Source organism: Prunus dulcis, chromosome 2 (genome assembly GCF_902201215.1).
Source record: "Prunus dulcis chromosome 2, ALMONDv2, whole genome shotgun sequence".
NCBI classification, from domain to species: Eukaryota; Viridiplantae; Streptophyta; class Magnoliopsida; order Rosales; family Rosaceae; genus Prunus; species Prunus dulcis.
The window spans coordinates 12918513-12942012 of NC_047651.1; the positions used below are offsets into that span (position 1 = coordinate 12918513).

The 23500-nt window shown below is 37.1% G+C and overlaps 4 protein-coding genes and 1 pseudogene across 4 annotated transcripts; 3 read left to right on the forward strand and 2 right to left on the reverse strand.

Annotated features, from left to right (window-relative positions):
* The first annotated feature begins 5686 nt into the window (after positions 1-5686).
* Positions 5687-6307, forward strand: LOC117618154 (putative germin-like protein 9-2). The gene has a single exon (XM_034347765.1). It carries the CDS (start codon positions 5687-5689, stop codon positions 6305-6307), a length of 621 nt encoding a protein of 206 aa, XP_034203656.1.
* Positions 6308-6992: 685 nt separating this feature from the next.
* Positions 6993-8144, forward strand: LOC117618155 (annotated as a pseudogene).
* Positions 8145-8315: 171 nt separating this feature from the next.
* Positions 8316-10929, reverse strand: LOC117618917 (protein SPA, chloroplastic). The gene is made up of 4 exons (XM_034348685.1): positions 10705-10929; positions 9937-10033; positions 8822-8876; positions 8316-8729 (listed from the first exon to the last, which is right to left on the reverse strand). Exons 1-4 carry the CDS (start codon positions 10846-10848, stop codon positions 8549-8551), a joined length of 477 nt encoding a protein of 158 aa, XP_034204576.1. The 5' UTR covers positions 10849-10929; the 3' UTR covers positions 8316-8548.
* A 534-nt stretch (positions 10930-11463) lies between these two features.
* LOC117618156 (26S proteasome regulatory subunit 8 homolog A-like) lies at positions 11464-14738 on the forward strand. The gene is made up of 9 exons (XM_034347766.1): positions 11464-11596; positions 12196-12299; positions 12436-12660; positions 12800-12862; positions 12950-13113; positions 13610-13763; positions 13866-13964; positions 14223-14333; positions 14418-14738. The coding sequence occupies exons 1-9, from the start codon at positions 11464-11466 to the stop codon at positions 14556-14558; spliced, it is 1194 nt and encodes a 397-aa protein (XP_034203657.1). The 3' UTR covers positions 14559-14738.
* Positions 14739-15429: 691 nt separating this feature from the next.
* Positions 15430-23221, reverse strand: LOC117619071 (putative ABC transporter C family member 15). Its single transcript, XM_034348893.1, has 11 exons — positions 22930-23221; positions 19616-21966; positions 19385-19471; positions 18511-19161; positions 18036-18200; positions 17322-17616; positions 16938-17152; positions 16518-16823; positions 16328-16391; positions 16014-16253; positions 15430-15860 (listed from the first exon to the last, which is right to left on the reverse strand). Exons 1-11 carry the CDS (start codon positions 22967-22969, stop codon positions 15733-15735), a joined length of 4542 nt encoding a protein of 1513 aa, XP_034204784.1. The 5' UTR covers positions 22970-23221; the 3' UTR covers positions 15430-15732.
* Between the last annotated feature and the right edge of the window lie 279 nt (positions 23222-23500).

A 23500-nucleotide genomic window follows, 5' to 3' on the forward strand; every position in this document is an offset into this window, starting at 1 on the left:
AAAAAAAAAAAAAAAATTTTGAAAAAAAAAAAAAAAATTCTGAAAAAAGGGATAGATGCTGCGAAAAAAAAATTTCTGAAAAACCCTAAAACCCTAATTCTGAAAAAAGGGATAGGTGCTGCGAAAAAAAAAAAAAAAAAAGACAAAGAAAGAAGAAGAAGAAGAAGAAGAAGAATGGGTTCAGGCTTACCAACAAGCAACTCTCACCACTTTGGTTGCTGAGATTCGGATGATGCAAACTTCAAAGTCGTAGACCTTCTCGCCAACAAGAAGGGTTTCTCTGCTATTCTATTTGGTTGATCTCAATATTCATGAACATACTGTTATTTAAAGAAGCCAATGACCATCAAAGCTCCTAGTGATGCTAGGGTTTCTCATTTCTAGTTTAGGAAAGTATCTTGCTTCCCAAGATCTTACCAATATTGGATATTATTAAGCTTAATAATATCAACCCCCCCAAAAAAAAAAAAAAAAAAGGGGGAACACTTCAAGCTGCACCTCCTACACGTCAAAAGGCCCATGTCTACAATGCATCATGAAGTGGGGGCAATTTGTAGACAAAGAAATTTTGGTGTAATAAATTCTATTGACAAGAAAATAATTAGGGTTCGGTGGATTAAATCGTGGGCCCCGTAATTCACCCATGTGGCGTGTGACTCATCAAAATTGGATTAATTGTCAAAAAATGACAAATGGCGACATCCGACGGAGTGCATCAAACGGTTCAAGATGAAGACAAAATTAAAGGAAAGAATCTTCTGTGATTGACTTTGATTTAAATCAAATATTAATCAGGTTAATCATTTGATGATAATCTGGTTAAATTGCTAGATTATGGGAATTGATTTAAATCAAATCAAATCTCACAAATCAAGGAAAGTTATTTAGGTCAAGCATCCGACAAAAGCCTATAAATAGGAGGCCTCAAGACGAAAGAAGGGGTCAGAGAAAAAAAACCTAGCACTCAGAAGAAACAGAAAACTCTCTGCATTCTTCACCCTACTTTGGAAGAGCCACCAAGCACAACAAATACGTGCCGGTTCCTTCACCATAAAAATCCCAAACACCAAACAAGCTTCGTGCTACCCGTTTGATCAAGATCAAGTCTCTTCGACCCTTGTATCAAACACAAATTTTCTTTAAACACTTTGGAGATCGAATCAGAGGATTCAATACAGAGATTGTAACCCTAAATTTCATCAATACAATATTATTTTGTACACGTGTTCTTGTCTCATTTGTCGCAAGAAATTCGTGTTTACAAGCCTAAGCGCTTGAGCGGGTTATCACCAAGTCGGAGAGATGGATCAAACCCAAGCGGTATAGGACGTCTACGTTCTTCACTCGTCCTCCACTTACTTAAAGCCTAAGCGCTTGAGCGGGTTATCACCAAGTCGGAGAGATGGATCAAACCCAAGCGGTATAGGACGTCCACGTTCTTCACTCGTCCTCCACTTACGTAAAGCCTAAGCGCTTGAGCGGGTTATCACCAAATCGGAGAGATGGATCAAACCCAAGCGGTATAGGACGTCTACGTTCTTCACTTGTCGTCCACTTACGTAAAGCCTAAGCGCTTGAGCGGGTTATCACCAAGTCGGAGAGATGGATCAAACCCAAGCGGTATAGGACGTCTACGTTAAATTTGTAAACACGAATTTCTTGCGACAAATGAGACAAGAACACGTGTACAAAATAATATTTGTATTTATGAAATTTAGGGTTACAATCTCTGTATTGAATCCTCTGATTCGATCTCCAAAGTGTTTAAAGAAAGTTTGTGTTTGATACAAGGGTCGTAGAGACTTGATCTTGATCAAACGGGTAGCACGAAGCTTGTTTGGTGTTTGGGATTTTTATGGTGAAGGAACCGGCACGTATTTGTTGTGCTTGTTGGCTCTTCCAATGTAGGGTGAAGAATGCAGAGAGTTTTCTGTTTCTTCTGAGTGCTAGGTTTTTTCCTCTGACCTTCTCCGACCCCTTCTTTCGTCTTGAGGCCTCCTATTTATAGGCTTTTGTCGGATGCTTGACCTAAATAACTTTCCTTGATTTGTGGGATTTGATTTGATTTAAATCAATTCCCATAATCTGGCAATTTAACCAGATTATCTTCAATTGATTAACTTGATTAATATTTGATTTAAATCAAAGTCAATCACAGAAGATTCTTTCCTTTAATTTTGTCTTCATCTTGAACCGTTTGATGCACTCCGTCGGATGTCGCCATTTGTCATTTTTGACAATTAATCCAATTTTGATTAGTCACACGCCACATGGGTGAATTACGGGGCCCACGATTTAATCCACCGAACCCTAATTATTTTCTTGTCAATAGAATTTATTACACCAAAATTTCTGTGTCTACAGGTATCTTTCCACAATGGGAGCTAGTCCCCTTCTATTGAGGGATGCCCTTTAGGATACTCTACGAATTTTTTTTAATGAGCTAGTCTATCTATTTTTTAGGTCTCCCTTCATAGATCATCCTTGCAAAAAATTAGACAAATCAGAAACTGTTTTTGATATCCAATTGTGTTATATAAAATCAATGAACACGGTGCTTCAAGAAAGTACTAAAATCTCAATAATTTAATTGAGTGGTAAAATGATATCGGATTCAATTGATTTTTTGTAAAGATGATCTTTGAATGAATATCTACAAAATAGGTTTGGATTAGTGAAATACAATATACAGTGAGCCCTACAAGAGTGTCCCTCCAATAAGCATATTTAAGGGATCCCTCAACTGAAGCTCCCTACACACACACACACACACACACACACACACACACACACACAGAGTCCCCTTTTATTGAGGGATCCCTCAAATAACCCTTTATGGTTCTTTACGAAATTTTTTTCAATGATCGAAACCATCTATTTTTCACATCTTCATTCAGAGATCATCCTTGCAAAAAATCATGCAAATTGAAAGTCATTAAGGCATCTAATTGAGACCAACAAAATCAATGAACACGGTGCTTCAATAAAATATTTAAATTTCAAGAATTTAATTGAGTGGTCAAATGATATCGGATTCAACTGATTTTATGTAGAGATGATTTTTAAATGAATATCTATCAAATAGAAGGTTTGGATTAATAAAATATATATGTAATGGTTTACTTGTGAATTTATATTGTTGTTAACTTATTTTGTTTTAATTTATATTTATGTTATGTTAGTTTTTTAAATTTATTATTATGAACATTTCTGCTAAAAGAATAGAAATTTGGACAATATTCCAAAAACAATATTTTATCAACCTACTTTTGTAAGTTATGATGATAGCTGAATATTGGTTGGATTCATTATGGGTTTCCATCACTTTCTTGTCTCTTTTTGACAGAACTGATGATGATAGTTAGATAAAGTTCCAATTCATTATAGGTTTCCTACATTTCTCATATACTTGTGTCAGAAAGTTGTGATGATAGATGGAGTTAGGCTGATTCATTATGATATTCTATCCGTATCTCATCTGGTAAGATTATCTTACCAAAATCGTTGTCACAATTCCTGGATCAAATTCTCTCATCTGAGTCTCACCCGTAGGTATTTTGCATGTTTCCCCTACAAATGTACAAACAATCATCCCATTTTCAGAAGACAAAGCACAAACAATCATCCCATTTTCAGAAGACAGTGCCTCTCAACACAACCATCACAATCTCACAGTTGTAAGTTGTAACAACTCATGTATTGCTTAATTAACACTGTTGTATGGGTCATCGAGAGAGAAATAGAAAGAGAAATTTCTAAGTCTTTTGTTCTTTGTTTCTTTCTTTCTCTCTTCACTTGATTATGACTAGACACTAACTAGTTGGTTTTCCCAATGAAAACTTAAACTATAGGGATTAAAAAAATGTAACTTAACCAAATTTTTTTTTCTACAAGAAACAACATTCCAGTCTCTGACAAGAAGGCGAAAATGGGAGGGAAAAGATATTGTAAGTTTAATTCAAATTTGATAGTTCCATTCTCTTAGACCACAGGGGTTCAAGAGATTTATGGTCATCCACCTTTGGATTTAATCTAAGGGTTCAGAAAAAATTAGTTTTTTTTATATTTATACTTTTACTTTTAATTTAATTTAAACAAAAAAGTTATTAAAAAAAAAATTTGTCAGAGTAAAACACGTTCTAAGCCCAAAATCTCTAAACATGTTCTTCTCTTGGAACCATCAACTTTTTTGGAAAATTCGATTTCGGTGTTGTTGGAAGTTTGATTGTTGGATTATGGGAACAGGGAAAGATTTGGGTTGGATTATTATTATTATTATTATTTTCTTTCAAGCTTTAATTTTTCTCGGGCTGACGATAATTTGCCTCATCACCCTTCAAACTTGCAATCCATCAAAATGTGGTGAATCATGTTTTCGAAAAAAAAAGGGATTCAAACTTGAGTGTAAAATGAGAGTGATTGATCAATGTCTCACCATTAACTCTTTAATTCTAATTTCCATTTTCATGTTTTGTTGTCGACTTATGTCCATGACATATTAATTCTCTCGTCCACTCAGATTTTGTTTTTTGAGAACCTCGACGGTACAAGGAAAATTTTATTGATAAAACAGAATGGGGGATAAACAACTTGACTCTGACTCAAAGAATCACACAATAGTGTCCTCAATAAAATCAGGGAGCACCTCAAACCAAATAAAACACTCCACTTTATGCATACCAAATCTAGCAAATGCATTCAAACTATAATACATGAATTAATAACACCACATGGTGGTATAATGATCACAGGTGACTTTTGCAATATTGGTGAAAGTGGCGTTGTTGATTTTGAGCTAGACTACCATACCAGAATACGTGACAAAGGATGATGCCCATAAGTGTGTCTAAGGTGACTTCCCACAAAGGATAATGTGGACAAGCAGAGCAAGAAGGAGAGCAGGGTCACCAACTCCAGATTTGAGTTCATCCACCACATTCGGTCCTTTGTTAACTTTCTTGTATGTTTGCACTTGATTCAAGCTCTTTATCCTCAGTTTAGGATATACATTTATTACTTTGACTGTTTTATCTAATGTTCTTATGTTAGATGAAATGAAGTTCTCCACTCAAAAGTTTGTGGTAACCTACATGGTCCTTTCTTTATTTCTTCGTTGGTTACTGCGTGTCTTTATTTCATAGGACTTGGTCTAAATGTTGTTTCGTACAAAGAAACAACAAAAAATATCCTTATATTCGTTCGGAATATGTAAATACTACAGCGTATACATAAGAAATGGAAACAAAAATGAACGTAAATAGGAGGCAAGTGAAGTAAACAATTCAGCATTTGCTCAACAGAAAACTTTATTATTCACAAATCAATTGCAAAAACTCGAACCTTGTTGCTTCTCTCGTTTTCATACGTCCAAGAACTTCTATTTATCTGTTTATCTACAGCCGCCAACAATATATGCCTTCCAAACCATATACGTGATGTTGCTAGTTAGCTGTATACAGTTCCTCTAAGCTTATATGCTTTGCCGGCTTGTGGCTTCTGAATAAGAACAAGAAGAAGAAAACAAAGAAATGACATAGAAAAATTCATCCCACCGACTAACTGTAGAAGCGATAGAAACATATCAGCTCCTAGAAATGCATATTAATACCATGCTAGCTAGTTAGTGAGATGAACCAAAAACCATATACAAAACTAGCAGCATTATATACCATTCCAATTATCTACAATGGCTGCTATGACATTCATTCAATTATTGATGATATTTGCATTTGCTCTGCCAACCTTCAAAAGGGCAGTAGCAAGTGATCCTGATATCATTTCTGACTTTATAGTCCCACCGAATTTCAACGGCACAATTGATGGATCGTTTTTCACTTTCACTGGATTTCGTGGAATTTTCGATCAAGCTCCTGAAACTTTTAAGGGATCAAAAGCAAGCCTAGTTGAGTTCCCTGCCCTTACTGGCCAGAGTGTTTCATATGCAGTGCTTCAGTTTCCTCCAAACACACTATTCCCACCTCACACCCGCCCAGATGCAACTGGACTTTTGTTCCTTGTTGATGGTACCTTGGAAGTAGGCCTAATCGACACGAAAAACAATCTATACACTCAAAAGCTTCAAACTGGAGATCTGTTTATTTTTCCCAAGGGATTAGTTCATTATCAGTATAATTCAGACCTTCGAAGACCAGCCACAGCCATTGCAGCATTCGGAAGTTCAAGTGCTAGAGCAGTTACAGTGCCGCCGGCTATTTTTACCATGGGCATTGATGATACCATTCTTGCCAAATCATTCAAGACTGATGTTAGGACGATAGAGAAGATCAAGGCTGGCTTCACCAACTAGCTACAAATTGACAAAAGAAATATTTAATTAATTACTTGCTGATGTTTCTACTTGTTTTGTTTGGTTGATGTATGCAGCTTTTCCCTTTCATTCTATTTTTTAATAAAGTACTTCTACTACTCATTCAAAAACATTTGGATCTTTTGTCCAGTCTTTTGACTCTGACATTATAAAACAATAACCTGAATTGTATAATAATTGAACCACAAGATCAGTCCTTTTCTACTTTCATCTGGTATACCGTATACGTACAAAGACATAAGATTTTGAGTACTCTAATCACCATGCAGGCAGAGAAAAATGCTGCAAAATAAATATACTACAGGATTAATTAGGATGCTCAAAACACAATGTTAAGTTGTTAATGTTAGCGGACATGTTAAAGTTCAAAACCGATGCATGAATTTATATTTTCTTTTACAGGTTTGTCCTAATAAACTAAAGCATCAGAACTTCGTTTTTAAATTTAGATATATATAAATGTAGAAGTTATTGAGCATCCGAGAACGAAACTCTTTTTTCTTTTGTCTAGAATAGCTAAGCTAGCATATGCTCTATGCATAGAGCCTTAAGTCTGCTGAAATCTTTCTGAATGCATGGCCACCAGCTGTGTACTAGAATATACCCTGATATTGTTGCTGCAAAATAACCATCCTAAGCCTTTTTATGATATGTTCAACCCAGCATGGCGGTTACATATTTGCTGTCTACATACACAGATATAAGAGCTTTGCATGCAGAAGAGAGAGAAAGGAGAGTCTTACAAGAACTCCTCTCATTTCATAAGTCGAAAAACTTCAGATAATAATAAACCCTAGCCGGATTTTCTACCTGGCTATCTGTAGCTAGCTGCCATGTCAGACTATGCCTTTCAATCCATATATCCTCAGAAGTTCAGTCAAATTAATTAAGTTGATGTTCTATTGAGCAATTTACAGCTCCAATAAGCATATATCTATTGCTGGCTTGTGGCTACCAGGCCAAATAAGAAGAAAACAGGGAAATGGAAACACACAGACAACAATAGAAACTGATCAGCTCCTACATATTAACCCAACCAAGTTATACAATCCCGGCTTGTTGGTCTTCATAACCGTTTTTAAAAGTTATCTAAAATGGCTGCTATGAGATTTGTTCAATTAGTGATAATATTAGTACATTGCCTTAGCCACATCCAAAATGGCCCTAGCAAGTGATCCTAACCTAGCATCATTTCTGACTTTGTAGTCCCACCGAATTCCAACGGAACAGTTGATGGAACCTTTTTTCACATTCACTAGATTCCCTGGAATTTTCCATCAAGCTCCCAAAAAGTTCAAGGCATCAAAAGCTGGTTGAGTTCCCTGCCGTTAATAGCCAGAGTGTGTCATATATATGCAGTGCTTCAATTTCCTCCAAACACACTGTTCCCACCTCCCACCCGCCCGGACGCAACTGGACTTTTGTTCCTTGTTGATGGTTCTTTGGAAGTTGACTAATCGACACGAAAAACAATCTGTACACTCAAAAGCTTCAAACTGGAGATCTGTTTATATTTCCCAAGGGATTAGTTCATTATCAGTATAATTCAGATCCTCAATTGCCAGCCACAGCCATTGCAGCATTCGGAAGTGCAAGTGCTAGAGCAGTTACAGTGCCACCAGCTGTTTTTACCACTGGAATTGATGATGTGATCTTGGCCAAATCATTTAAGCTAGATGTTGGTACCATCAAGAAGATCCAGGCTGGCCTCACCACTGGCTTTCTAATTAATGGTTTTGATGATTTTCTTTCTGTTTGTGCAAAATTTGATTTGATTGCTTTTGGTTTGTTGTATCCTGTTGTTTACCTGTTTTAGTTTGTTAATTGATGCAGGCAACTTTGCCTTTAACTGCATAATAAAATACTTTTATTCACTTGGAAATATCCAAATATGAGAAAACTAATAAAACTTTATGGAATGTTTCTTTTAGTTTTGACTTCGACAGTATAAAACAATAATCTGTATTGAGTAATAATTGAACCTCTATAGCCCTCAAATTTCTATCCGAATTGATAGCATTTCCACTTGGCATAACCAAATTTTGGCACAGAATAGACTCAGTATATTGAAATGTATATACACAACATGGGTTGCTATCTCTCTTTCTCACTCTCTGCTTTTCCCTCCCTATTTTACTACCGTTCTTAGCAAACCTGCTCTATACGGAAGGGTTGTTAGCTACTCTGACTCAGTTTTCACATTTTGGGGCTTAAAGTTAACTATTCTTCATAGAAATCTGCAGCAGTACGGCGGTCTTGATTCCTTTGAACCTCATTCTTGTTGTCTTGGTTATGAGAAGAATCCATCTTCATGAATTGAAAGCCCATTATATATCGATACTCTCCAGTCCCAAGGCAGCGGGAGCAGTAACCTAAACCACTTCCACCACAAGTCCTGCACCTGCAAGAGTGGTTGAAGGCAGTTTATGTGAGCATGTTCATAACAGGGTAGAATTCTCAGTATAAAATGTATGAAAAGTCTTGATACCTCACCATTTTGGCCATTCCCCTTTGGGGAGCATTTGCATGTCAACTGAGTTTGTCCTACCTATCATACAGAAGTTAAGAAAATAAAAGAGTTTGAACGAAAATAAAAACAAAATAGCATTTGGAAACAGACATAAGAACCCACACATCTAGCCAAACACTCAAAACAGAACAAAGAAACATCCAAACATGTCTGAAATCTATTGCAAAAGCTGGTGCAGCAGGACTGCACTAAATAGACATCAGGATTTTAAACATCTATCTTTCTAGACCAGATACTGGTTGAGTAACGAGTATTGAGTACCTTTGAGCTAAATTCAAAGCTTAAAGGTTGAGTTGCAGTTGGGTGAGGGGTTTAGTCTGAAGTTAAAATTTCACCAGAAGAGAAAGGAAAAAAGAAAAAAAGGACTGGGTGCAAATGACCGTACATCTGTACAAAGCAGGGTCATGTTCATATGTTTGCTGTATATTGACCTGCCTAACCTCAGTGTTGGTTAAGAAATTCTTTTAAGAAGAATGTGTACATCACAGGTCAGCTGAAGTAAGGTTGTACTCCCCTGATCAATTGGATCTTATTAAGTAAAGGCAAGATGTGTATATCTGAAAACTAATTCTATAGGCGATTGAATCTTTATGCATGTAAAACAAATTTTTTATTCAAAAGCTTTAAACAGGGGCCAGTTAAGTATTCATAGTAATGAACAAATGAGATGGTGAAGTTCAGTTCCCCACAGTTAGTTGCATATACTGATGGTGAAACTTTTGAATCTCAACCTTTCTCAAAAACCGTCAGACTTCTGTGGGAACATGTAAAAATCTTAAAGCATTTTTTTGGTCCAGATGTCAGAAGCTTGAGGAACTTTTGGCTGCGATTCCTGTACAACTTTCGTAACTTTGGAAAGCTGAACTAAATTTGTTGTATGATTCAGAACTATTGAAATATTCGGGTTTTAGGTTCATAAAGAAAAGCAGACCTTCTAGGGCGGCACAAGCTACACTAAAGGAGACAATTCAACATCTGCTCATGTCAGATTAAAGTCAATTATCCAAATTCTGAAAGATGAGCAAATGAGAATATGTAGAACACATTGCGTACATAAGAGCAAAAGAAAGAAATAGACCTGTTCCATAACAATCGTGGCAATTGACCCTTCCACTCCCTGTGCAGACCTCACAAGGTGGATCCGGCTTCCTTCTTACTTCTCTGTGAACATTTGACTGCAACAAACAGAGGTGGTCGAAGGGTTAAACATAGAAAACACGAAATAATATGTCACATTTCCATCCCTTTGAATTTAGTAAGTTCCCAATTCAATGTTAGTGGAGATAATTTTGATAAACTCTTACAAAGTTACAAACAAACTAATGTCAATATAGGCACTTGAATATATGTAATAGTTATAAATAAATAAAAATAAATAAAAAGGTATTAGGAGCATATATTCACAAATATGGTTCAGTGTTGATGTCAGTGCATAGTTCTAACAGAACACAATGATTTCAGTGCATAAATTTCTATCTTATTTCACAGTTCCAAATCTGATAATGAAATCCCATTCTGAAAGAGTCACTATATGAGTGAACCAATACATGATGAATATATTCAAAATCATAATCATAATAATCAACAAAAATACAGAAAACCCAACTAAAACCAGAGTTTTTGAAAACCAAAACATACAATTCACCTACTAAAAATTCCATTTTAAACAAACCCAACACAGACCACCCATCTGGCCGTTCTGGAAGCCCAACATCTGAACATCAACTCTTTAAATTCTCTACTTTTACTTGCATTCTCTTACTTTCCATTTCCACCATTTTCAGAGGAGCCAAAAAAAAGAAAAAGAAAGATATGAAGTATTAAAGTGTTGAACTTGATAACTTGCCTCTGTGCGGACGACCCAAGAGGGCTTGGTGACAGATAGTCGGGGCAAAGGGTCTTGATGCCGTGGAGGAGGAATAGGAGCACCGTTGGATTTGGGAGCTTCGAATCGGACGGCTGTAAATGAGCTCAGGCTTCGAAGTGCCATTTACCACTACCAGCGTCCACTTCGATTTGGTTCGCCTTTTGGGTCTCCTTCGCGTTATAAATTGGAAACGGAAAGGCCTAAATAGACACGTCCAAATCCGTGGAACTATAACGTTTGTTGCGTTTTTTTCCCTTTTATATAGAAAATGGTATTGTTAAAAGGAGGAATTAATTTTTTATTTTTTTAGCAACAGAGTCTAGCCCTATAAAAAAAAAAAGTCTTTAACTTGTATATCAATGGTCTCATGTTCAAAATCTCACGACACATTGATAGTGTGTGTGAGAAACCCCATCTTCCTTATAGTTTAGACTATCGCTTGTATCTATAAAAAATAATAATAATAATAAACAAAGAGAGACCATTTTGGCGCCTAAATTAACAAACAACTAACTAATTCCAGCAATCAAACTGACCACAAACAGTTTCTAACTGAATATAACACGTATCCTAATCAAAATATGACAAATGGGACGCAGGTCTGAAAGATAACTTTTCGGTGTCGATTAAAATCCCTGTAATGACTTGGAATGTAAGTCAAGTCTCTACTACGTTTGAAGTTTGGCATTTTCAGTCTTGGGCACCTGAAAAGAAACTAAAAGCTCTCAAGAATCTCCCATGGCTGCCACCCAATTTAAGGGTATCAGACGCTACTATATACGAAAAATCCACGACGTCCTGCACCAGCTCCACCAGAAGGAGCAGCATCTCCTTCGCCTCGAAGCTGAAACCAGCATTCTCAACTCACAAGGTTCGATTTTTATCTCACATTTTAAGCCCTCAGGCTGATTCTTAGTGTTTTGCGATTGGTACTGGTCCGTAGGGTCTTCTGATTCGATTCTTACTCTGTGATGTTGTTTCTTGATTTTGCTAGTGTAGTAATATTTGGGATTGGGGGTGTAAATATTGATAAGAAAGAAGACATTTTGAGTTCACTAATATATCAAAACTATCGTTTGCTCTGAGGAAATACTATAGATTGAAAACTGGAATTTGGTACTGACTTTCTTGGGTATGTTTGAAATTGGGTACTAAAAATTTGGATTGGAATCTGTTTCTAGGCGTGATTATTTGAGTAAATGTTGAGATGCAACCCTGTTTCTATTGTGGGAACTGGGATCTAATGAAAAGGTTCGTTCTTTGGTTCCGGTTAGTAATATGTTTTAAGCAAAAGCATCTATTGTTTATATACTTAAGCGAGGAAGCACCTTTTTTTCTGGTTATGCCAACCATGGTGTCAACTATTGAATCCGATTTTCATCTTAGTTACAATGTGAATGTAAAGTGTGGATCTTGTGTTCATGGAATTATTTTGTTGGATTGATAAATTGAATTTTGTGAATTGAACAGTGAGAAAGATTAAGGAAGAAGTCCAGCTGCTTCAGGACCCTGGATCTTATTCTCATGTTGGTTTAGTTAGACAAGTAATTGACAAGCACATGGTTTTGGTTAGGGTGAGTGGTTGTGCATTTTCTTTGCTAACATCAGCTTTATTTGTACGCTTGTTTTCACCCAGATTCTTCGGTATGCTAACCAAGTTGTTTGATACCTTTTTTTTTGTGCCCACTTCTGTTTCTTTTCAATTTCCAGATTGTTGGAGAAGGAATGCATGTTGTTGATGTTGATGAAAACATTGACGTCATAGAGCTCAAACCATCAACAAGAGTTGCTCTCCGAAGACGCAGCTATACTATTCATGCAATACTGCAAATAAAAATTGATCCTGTCGTCAAACTTTCGAAAGTTCAAAATAATCCTGAATGCACGTATGATATGATTGGTGGTCTTGATGAGCAAATCAAAGAACTAAAGGAGGTTTTCTTCTGCACATTCTTACTCTCTGAATTTACAATTCATTGCTCGTGTGGTTTTTGTGATTTGGATTGGTTTCTGTTACATTATTTCTTCCCATTCTTCTGCATTCATCATTAATGGTATGTGATCATCTTCCCAGGTCATTGAACTTCCAATCAGACATCCTGAATTATTTGAGCTCCTTGGCATAGCTGAACCAAAGGTAGATATATGCTGCAAAGTTCTTTGCTTACTTGGTAAGCACTAAGTGTTACATTTGTGCCCTGAAACTCACTCTTCCATATGACAGGGCGTCCTGCTTTATGGGCCCCCTGGCACTGGGAAAACACTGTTGGCTCGGGCTGTAGCTCATCATGCTAAATGTTCTTTCGTGCACATTTCTGCAACTAAGTTAGCTCAGAAGTACATTGGGGTAGGCGCTAAGATGGTTAGAGAACTTTTTTTACTGGCCAGGTTTGTTATGATCTCTTTTTATGGAGACTAATCTTGATTTTCTGTTTCTCTTTCTCCACTTGTTATGTTTGTTACCTTCTTTTTGAATTTTGTTGCTCTATTTCTCGAGTCTTATTCTATGCTCAGATTTACTGTGAGGATCTAATTCACGAAGAGAATTTCTGAACTAGAATAAGCTTTTTATTGTAATTGTGATGTTGGGCATCACTGGTATTGAAATATATTCATACAGTAAATAAGGTATCCTTGCTAGTGGCAACTAAAAGAAACAAAAGAACTATAACTTTTTGGTCCCTGAATTTCTGAATATATGTTACCTTTCTCGGCTGCAAAAGATTTTGTTTGTGGATTATTCGCTGATCTGCTTCTTTTTAGCCCGCCAAATTGAATGAAATGAAATATGATTATTGCATAGACTTGTGGCTGCTAATCTGCTTCGTCTCATCCTTCTGCTTCCCATTTACTTACTGTATTTCTAACTTTATATTTTGTTTAGGAAATATGCTCCATGTATTATTTTTATGGATGAAATCGACAGTATTGGATCTGCTCGTGTGCAATCTGGTGGTGGAACAGACAGTGAGGTGCAGCGGACTATGCTAGAGCTTCTCAGCCAGCTGGATGGATTTGAGGCATCAAGCAACATCAAGGTAGTATACAGAATGTGGATTCATTGATATCGAAACACAATGTAATATTTCTAACATATCTTTCATATGACAACCACCATTTTTAAATTGTGGGTTATACAGGTTATGATTGCCACAAATCGTATTGATATTCTGGATCAAGCACTCCTTAGGCCAGGAAGAATTGACAGGAAGATTAAATTTCCAAATCCTACTGAACAGGTACATGCCACTCACTACAGCATGGATTAATGTTAGGAGGTATATTTTATGCATTCATAGGTGAACATTTAAGTTTTGCTCTTGTACGTAGTTAACGGAGGTTGATCACTGCTAAACAATTTGCATTTATGCAATATAAGTCCACTTATTTAAAGTTGTTTTCTGATGAGGGTATAGCAAAGAACAGAAAATTTCATAGAAGTCATAGCTTTTATTTAAAAAGAATACTTACTAATGCATATAACAAACTGCATGCAGTCTCGTTGGGAGATCATGAAAATACATTCAAGGAAAATGAATTTAAGGCATCGAGTTGATTTGAAGAGGATTGTAGAGAAGATGAATGGTGCATCTGGTGCAGAGATTAAGGTATTTTATATCTCAGAGGTTTTTTAGGAAGTCAGGGTTTTGTGTGCACATATTAAAACACTGCCTTTGTTCTCCTGGCTGCAGGCTGTTTGCACAGAGGCAGGGATGTTTGCTTTGAGGGAGAGGAGGGTTCATGTAATGCAAGAAGATTTTGAGATGGCAGTTGGTAAGGTAATGAAGAAGGAGACTGAGAAGAACATTTCGTTGCAGAAGTTCTTTTACTAATTCATGTGTTGTTTACACCAATTTAGGCACAAAGTTCACAAAAGATAAGAGAGAGTGAGTTCACAAACTAATACCAAATAACGTGGGTGATAAGTTTACAAACTATATCACACCTCTCTCATTTTCACTGTCGAAGAAATGGAAAAGAAATTGAAAGAAATCAAGCAAGATATTTGAGAAAACACGCAGCTGTATTGGCTGAGTACAATTCAGCTGGAATGGATTGCAAATGATGTACAAACTGATATTCCGTTTGTAGGGACTTAACTACACACTAGTCAAACGAGCATTTAAGGCTATGGAGGGAAAAGTCAAATATAGCAGCTTCCATTTTTCTAATGTTACAGCTGCATATGAAAATATATCCTTCACTCAATAATTTGGAGATTAAATTCTTAACATCCATTCAAGAATAATTAACCTTTCTAAACCCAAGTCTCTAGCAATCTGTAACCTCATACCAATGCATGCAGCAACAATTCAATGCAATCCGGTACAGCGATAAGTTTTCCATTTATCACTAAGTCATTAACCCTTGCATTCCAAATGCCCCAACACAAAAGATAAGAGAGAGTGAGGTGAAGAAGATGAGTGTGTACATGGGTTATGGAGTGACATAAAAAGTAAATGAAAATGATTTTGTCTTTTGACAGAACAGCAAACTTTTAACCTCAAAAAATAAAATTTCAAAGTTGTTTTTTCTACTATGGGTGAGCAAAAAGGTGGGTATTAATAGAAAATATAAATGATGAAATTCTTTCTGAAGTGTTACATTGGAATTTTCTGGGTTTGGAATCTAACACATTGTTTACACAATTCGATGCAGATAAGTTGCCAGAAGATTCTTGGAATTCTTTTATCAGCCAAAATGGTTAAATTGGTAAACTCTGCTACTTACAAACTTGATATAGATATTGGATGGTCTAACAGATCCCCCAGAGAACACCTTTTGTTTATTTTGACATTGATATAAAATTCATAATCTCTTGAATGCTGCATCTATGAGAAGAAACATAAATTTGGGATTCTAGTTTACATTGTAGAAGTGACTATAACAGCTACAATTCATTTGGCTCCAATCAAAGTTTCAGACATTGGTATAAAATGATCCTAGCCCAATTCATGGTTCTTTGAATTATGCCTTAGGATCTCCTATTGATCCATCATGCAGGGTTTAATTTTGTAGATTTGCTAAGTTGTTGAAGCTTTGGGATCTCATCGAGTACTCCTTTATGAGTTTAGAAAACAACGACTCTTCTCTCTCTAGTAGCTTGGCTGGCGTGTCGTATTCAGCAACCCGTCCTGTTTGCACAAAAATTGCTTAAACTCTTTTGCAATTATCTTAATGTACGCCTCTGAATTAATATGGTGTGTATATTGTGTTTATGACTTTCTAGTTGCTATATATTGCATGCTTGCATACATGTGTGTGCATGTGTTTGTGTTTATACTTACCATCACTGAGCACCAAAACGAGATCACTGTCAATTACTGTGTGGATTCTGTGAGCTATTGTAACAACCGTTCGATCTTTGAATTCTCGACTGATGACCTTCTGTATCACTCCATCAGTTGCAGAATCAACTGATGCTGTTGCTTCATCCAACACCAGAATTTTGCTTTTCTTTAGCAAGGCTCTTCCAAGACAAACTAACTGTCTTTGGCCCACACTCCAATTTTCTCCATTTTCGACTACTGTTAGAGTTATGCATGTTAGAAGTTTACTAGAGAACTTATTTTTAATAACAGTCCGAAATAATGAATCTGACCTGAGGCATCCAACTTCTGTTCCTTTGCACGCACCAGATCACCTAGCTGACATTTATTTAGAGCCTGAAAATTTGGGAGTTTGTTTTCAATAGTTATAAAGGTGACTCTCGATTCTAAGTAATTTTCGTCTGTGGAATAAATAACTCATCATCTGTAGCTTGTTAATGCTTATTTGATAAGAATAATTACCTCCCAAACATCACTATCGGAATATTGCTCTAGCGGGTCAAGGTTTCCTCTAACTGTTCCTTCAAACATTGTTGGGTCCTGTGGAATGATGCTAAGCCTTGATCTTAAGTCATGAAGGCCAATCTTACAAATGTCCACATCATCAATTATAATGCTTCCTTCTCTAGGCTCAACTACCCTGAAAATGGCCTGTATGAGGGTTGATTTCCCACTTCCTGTCCTTCCAACAACACCAACTTTTTTCTGTCCTGGGAATGTGCAGCTAATGTTTTTCAGCACAGATGGAAGATGTTCAGCATAACGAATCTGCAGGGCAGCCAAATGTGTGTATAAGGAGTGTGCAGTATTGTTTGTGTGCAGAATTGAATGAAAAGTTTTAAACTTTTGGTCCCCATGATTTAAAATCTTCCAGAGGCTTACCTGCAGATTTTTGAAACAAATTGTTCCAACTTCTGGCCAATTGATTGGTGGCCTGGACTCTTCAATTAACAGAGGTGCTTCACTTGTTAGGTTTGAATACTGTAGAATTCTTTCAACTGAGATCATCTTATTTTCTGCGTTGCATATGTTCCATATAACAGAAGCTTGCAAAACATTCAAATTTATTCCATATGTTACCGCCAACCCTGCAATGCCTGTTTGAATGAAAAGGAAAAATACAAAGTTAATTCTGTGTAAGTGCTCTGCTAATGACTAAATAGGTTTTCTTTCCCAAAAGAAACGTAATTTTGTTTGTTAAAAGTCGGGCCGGAAACAGAACAGCAGATGAAAGAGTTTTCTTGTTTGAATGATCATGGTACTCACTTGGATTGATAACTCCTTCGGGCAGGGTCACCAGCAAAACCAAAGAGAAGGCGAAAACAAAGTTGGAGAGTAGATTTAGTCTGAAGGAAAGCCATTCCATTGCTGACATATTATGAAACCATGGCCTTGAGTGGTTGTCAATAAGACTGAGATTTGAATGACTGAAACGCTCTTTTTGATCAAAAGCACGGATTGTTGCTGCTCCTGCTAGTGATTCTGCAAAGTGGTGGAGGATTGGAGCTCTTTCTATGCCTGATAGCCGTGCCAGTTCTCGTGCTGTTGGTATGTAGTATTGCTGAAGTATAAATTATCAAATTTTAAGTCAATACCCCTAATTGAGATCATTCATCCAGATTCACACACACACGCGCGCACACACGCACACACAGAGGACTCATTTGGAAGCCACATAACATTCGTATCATGTTTTCTTGATCAGTAGAATTTCAAACAAGTTCAATTTTCTTTTCTTACATCATTTCCTTAATGGTTTTATGTGTTGCTTTTCTGATTATTGAAAAGTTTCACGAATTAAGTTTTAATACTATAATATATCATAATATATCCATGATTTAATGTTGTTGTTTAGAAGAGGAACTTGAACAGTGAGATTGCATGGGAATTTTCCATTCCGTTTTCCGTTTTCTGTGTTGCTTAAAATTAACTAATCATCTTTACATTGAGTATACGTTAAGAGGAGATAGAAGTCCTTACTTGGTACCATATGCAGACTGCAGTTACTGGAATGAAGATTACGAAGACTTCCCAGGCTACTTGCGACATTACTGCAATGGTCCCCAAAATCTGTATTATTGAGAAAGCACACCAACCTAATTTGTTTGCCATTTCCAAATCTAGAACACTTTGATCAGTCGATGCCTGCACAATGAAATAAAGGGCTTTTCAGTCCTGCACCTCTCTTTTAGACACAGACACACACACAGATACATTTCTTCTATCAGACATTTATATTTTGATTTGTTGACTTATTGCTCCTTCAGTCTACTTCCTCTAGGTATTTACTAATTCTTTAACATCTGAATTTATTCTCGATCATGAATCCAAATTTTGAGTTTGAATTATATGAGCCTGTGTACCATGAATTATTGGTTCTCATTCCTTGGGGTATTAGTGGTCCTTCCAGAGAGTGATGTGAGCTCAAAATCATGCATATTTAATTATAACTTACCCGGTTTAAGATTCTTCCAGTTGGGGTTGAATCGAAAAATGACATTGGTGCTCGGAGTACACTATGTAGCATATTTGTGAAGAGCTTCTGTGCTGTTGAAAGTCCTGCTACTGCTACTAGCGAGGATCGCAGCAGCACGCAAAGTGAACTTCCAACGGCAAGTAATACATAAACAAGTAGTATGGAACTCATCTCCAGTTTAGGCTCAGTCTCACTTGTAGGAGGTGAAGCCCATGCCATCCAATAGTTGCTAGCTACCTGTAGTATTTGGAATGATGACTGTGCCAAGATTATGATTGGTATTAGCACTCCACCTTTCACAGTGGTCAAATAAGACCAGTAAACTTCTTTTCCGATACTTCCTTTTTCTCTCTCTTCATCTTGCACTAGCTTTCCTTCTTTTTCTGTTATCTCTAGGGAGAGATTATGCTCTGATTCACGTCGTGTCTGTTGTAGTTCAGCATTTGATGTGGACTCAATGTTGGATTCACCGTCTGGTGTTGGACCTTGAGAAGTTGCATTAGTATTTTCAACTGTGAGGATTGACCCTAGAGCTCGGCTATGAGCACCAACCAAAAGTTCAAATCCTATATTTTGTCTTAGAATTTCTTCAAATCTTCCAGCTTGTGCGATTTTTCCATCTTTCATAACCTGTGGAAACCCATATTAGTTTAACTCTGATTCAAGTTCCTCACAACCTTAAGAATTGTGGCTGGTTCTTTGAACTTGGAATCATGAACCGTATATATTATCAAACCCATATTATTTATTAGGTTACCCATTGACTAGTAGGGATAGTGACTAAGGAAATATCACCAAACAGGAAAAAAAAAAAAAAAAAGACTGATGAATTAGAGATAATTTATACGCTTACCAGAATGTAGTCTGCGGCCGGGAGAAACTCAACTTGGTGGGTGACATATAGTATAGTTTTTTCCCTGAGAATTCCCATCATGCAGTCCTGCAAGAGTATACAAACTATAATCAGTTTCATAATTCACCAGGCTGTTGCTTCATCAAACTAGGAAGCGTTTGATAACAGGATCTACTTTAAGTAGAATCCTCATGTTGTTGCTCCTGACACAGCAAGTCCAGGAAGACTAACCTCAAAAAGTTGGGTGCCTGTGTGAGCATCAACAGCACTAAAAGGGTCATCAAGCAAATATATATCGGCGTCCTGGTAAACTGCTCGAGCAATTTGTATCCTTTGCTTCTGTCCTCCACTCATATTTATTCCTCTCTCTCCAATTTCTGTTAGATCACCAAAGGAGAATAGCTCAAAATCCTTTTCCAAAGCACATGCTTTAATGGTTCTGTTGTACCTGTCCCTGTCGTATGCATTTCCAAACAGAATGTTCTCCCTGATATTTCCTGTCAGTATCCATGGAGATTGAGGGACATAAGCCTTGGTACCACTGATCTTTACTGTCCCTGAAACTTTTTGTATTTCTCCAAGAATGGATGACAGCAGGCTAGATTTTCCTGATCCTACAGTCCCACAAATTGCCACTTTCATACCCCTCTTCACTTTTAACTGTATTGAATCAAGAGTTATGCTGTTTGACACAGTATCCCAGCTGAACTTTCCATTTTCTATCTCAATTGCAAACTCCATCTGATCTTTTGGAACATGCTCAATGGAATCCTGCTGAATTTCATCCTCCTGGAGATAGGAAGCTACTCTATCTGCGGAAACCTTTCCCTGTGCAATCGCGGAGAGCAAGTCAGGTAGATTGAATATAGGGTCTTGTAACATTCTGAAGGTGGCCAATGCTGATAGAACTCTCCCTGCTGTGAGTTCTATCCCCATAAACATGCAAGCTCCAAAAGTCACCACAGAGATAAATGTGGGTGATCCCCAGAAGACGAAAGCCCCAATTGCGAACAGTCTTAGTGACTTCCATAGCCAATCGTACTCTATTTTCCTCAAGCTTTCTAACTTGTGTAGAAACTGAGTATCCCATGCCTGAAGTTTGATTGTCTTCATGCTTCTAAGAACTTCTGATGTGGCTTTCATCCTGGTGTCCTTTGCTTCCATGATCCTAGTCTGGTATCCTTTCTGGATCGTAGTCATTGGTATGTTGCAAAGCAGTACTGCAAAAGTTGCTGCTAATGTAGCAACTGAACCCATGCCGAGGTTCGTATGAAGAATGTAAATTGCTAATGAGAGTTGAACGGGCATCATCCATATTATGTTTAAGTACCAGATAAAGTCTGTGATTCTTTGGATATCTACACTCATATAATTGATGACTTCTCCACTAGTGTGGCTCTGGCGGGATTTGCTTGACAGAACTAAGCCCTTTTTGTAAATTTGAGATATAAGTGCAGCTCTAAGGTGAAGGCCTAGCTGTCGAGCCCCAAAAATCCATTGCCTCTGTGTTATCATCTCAACCATCTTAGCTCCTAGAAAGGCAAGTGCAAGAATGTAGCCACTCTGTAAGCTTCGAGTGTTCTTCTCATTCAGAAACTTTACGAAGTCATCAATGAGGTATGGGCCAACATATGATGCTCCAGCACTTATTACAGCAAACATTGCGTTGATTGTTGCTTTCTTCCAGATGAATAAGATCATTGTCTTGTAGATTGTTGGGTTTGTGATTCCATCTCTCTCCTTAACATATTTTAGTCTCTCATCAAATGAGTGAGACAGAAATTCAGCAGAGTCTTTGATATCGACATCTGGGATTTCATCCGGTTGGAGGGGTTTCTTGATTCCAACGGCAAACAAGGGGTTGAGCCAAGAGAATGTAATGAGTTGGAGAAGAGTAGCTTTTCCATATAGAGACTCTTTTTTCCCTTCTGAATGTTTATCACCTTTTCCATTGAGAAGTGGTTCAGTGATACCATTTGGGACAATGAAGGTTAGTCCTGTCTTCCCTCGTATTGAAATACCAAACAGGCAGATGGATGCAAGGAGACTGAGGAAGCCAGCATAATCTTGTAATCTAAGCTCACCATGGTACGTGATTCGGAGATGCGTATCAACGGCCACAGAGATAATGGACAAGAAGAAGTTGCAAAGCCACCATGCTCTTAGTAGCCAAGGGAACTTGATGGACTTGATAGTCACAATCCAGTATACTGCAACAGATGAAATTGTCCATGATATGACTTGCATACTCTCCGATAAATAAGCACGAAGTTTATGGTTGCAGTAAGTCACACTTCCATTGAGTAACAACAGAAGCACTACGAAATGAGTTCCCATCAGAAAAAGAGAACAAGCCATGCTGGTTTTGTGAGTGGTGCTGAAGCGTACGCCAATGCCATGCTTCTCTGTGCCTTGATCTGGGAACTTTGTTCTTCGTTTGCAGATTAGGTCCATATTATTTTTCAGAAAATGTAGTACTGAGATTCCAAGGAAACTAAGTTGCATAACTATGCTAGTGTGCTCAGACAAGCAGGGCAAATTTTGCTGGAGCCATTCTGACTGAAATTGAAGAAGCCTAAAATCTGCCACACAAAACAAATCTGGTCACGCCTGTTTCGGTCCAATGTAGTGCAAGTGATCGTCGTAATTTATACAAATCAAATTTTTTTTTTTCCTTAATACTGTCTTTTAAGCAGTTCTGTAATCTGTACAGTATGTGTCTGCTACTATTTTGTTGAAAATCTATAGTCATGTCTTCTGATATGTTGTATGATTTCACTGCTTCTAACCCTTATACTTTACTTGAAAATTCCCTTCATAAGAACTTAAAGTTTCATCTATATCATTATCTCTACATCGCCACATAGTTTGATTCATCTTTAGCATGTGTAAGAGTGCGCTAAGTCGATAAAAAATTATGATGAATGTGTATAAAATGGACGTATCTCATCCACCAAGGACGAAGAAAACATACAACTAGAAATACCGGATCCATGTGCAGTGTGAAAATGTGGCATCGTTAAAACCTTGCTATAAAAAAACACCAAAGAAGAAAATCCGGCCAAAGAAAAGAGTACCACAACACTGCATTACAAAAAAAAACCTACCCCTATCCGTTCTCTATATCTTTGGCCAACAAAGACAATAACCAGCCAGGACTTGAAAAGTGTGATTAATTAATCAAAATTCAAAACTACTACTATAACCACAAACCAAAAGGTCCAGTCAAGTCTACAACACAAATTAATGAAGAGCTTGTGAACACTACTTGGCAAATATATCGGGGTATTGTTAGCTATATACATGGTCAGCTATAATGAACTTTATAAAAATAGGGAGGCAAAGCTACAAATTTAAGGGTTCTTGACCAAATAGCAAAAAGTCATTTCCGTTCTAAAATTTTGGTTTATTTATTTATTTTAAGAATAACCCATTAAACTCTTATTCTCCATTAGTTTGGTGATGGTGACGACGATTGCACCAAGAAAACTGGCAAAAAGAAAGACAAAAACAAAGAGAAGAAGAAGAAAACTGATAAAACTTACTTATAGCAGTCTGAAAATCAAGCATGTCTTCCCAACCCATGCTTCTATCCAGCTTAAAGCTTCAGTCTCTCTCTCTCTCTCTCTTTTGTAGTTTTTTGCGGACGGATGTTTTTTTTTCTTCTATGGACTGACCTCAGAGTTTCTGAGACTCATAATATTAATATAATGAGTTCAAGAGAAGAACTCAATTATAAATAAAGTTCAGTGAGAAAGGCTGTGGGAAGTATGAGAGTACAGTTTAATTCTGGGATCATGGACCACAACGACAATGAAGATCAAGTGTTTTTCATGGTTTTGTGTGTGTGTGTGTGTGTGTGTGTGTGTGTGTGTGTGAGAGAGAGAGAGAGAGAGAGAGAGAGCACAAGAATGAATTTGTGTCGTATATATATATATAATTCCAAAAAATTTGTAGGTATATATATTTTGGCATTCAAGAGTGTATGTGGGTGTGTTTTATTGAAAGGGTAGGCAATATCACGTGGGAGCTCGAATGGGGACGGTCATTTTTGGCTGCTTATATACACTGATACTGGACGGTCATTTTGGCTGGTTATATAAGCTGATACTGATT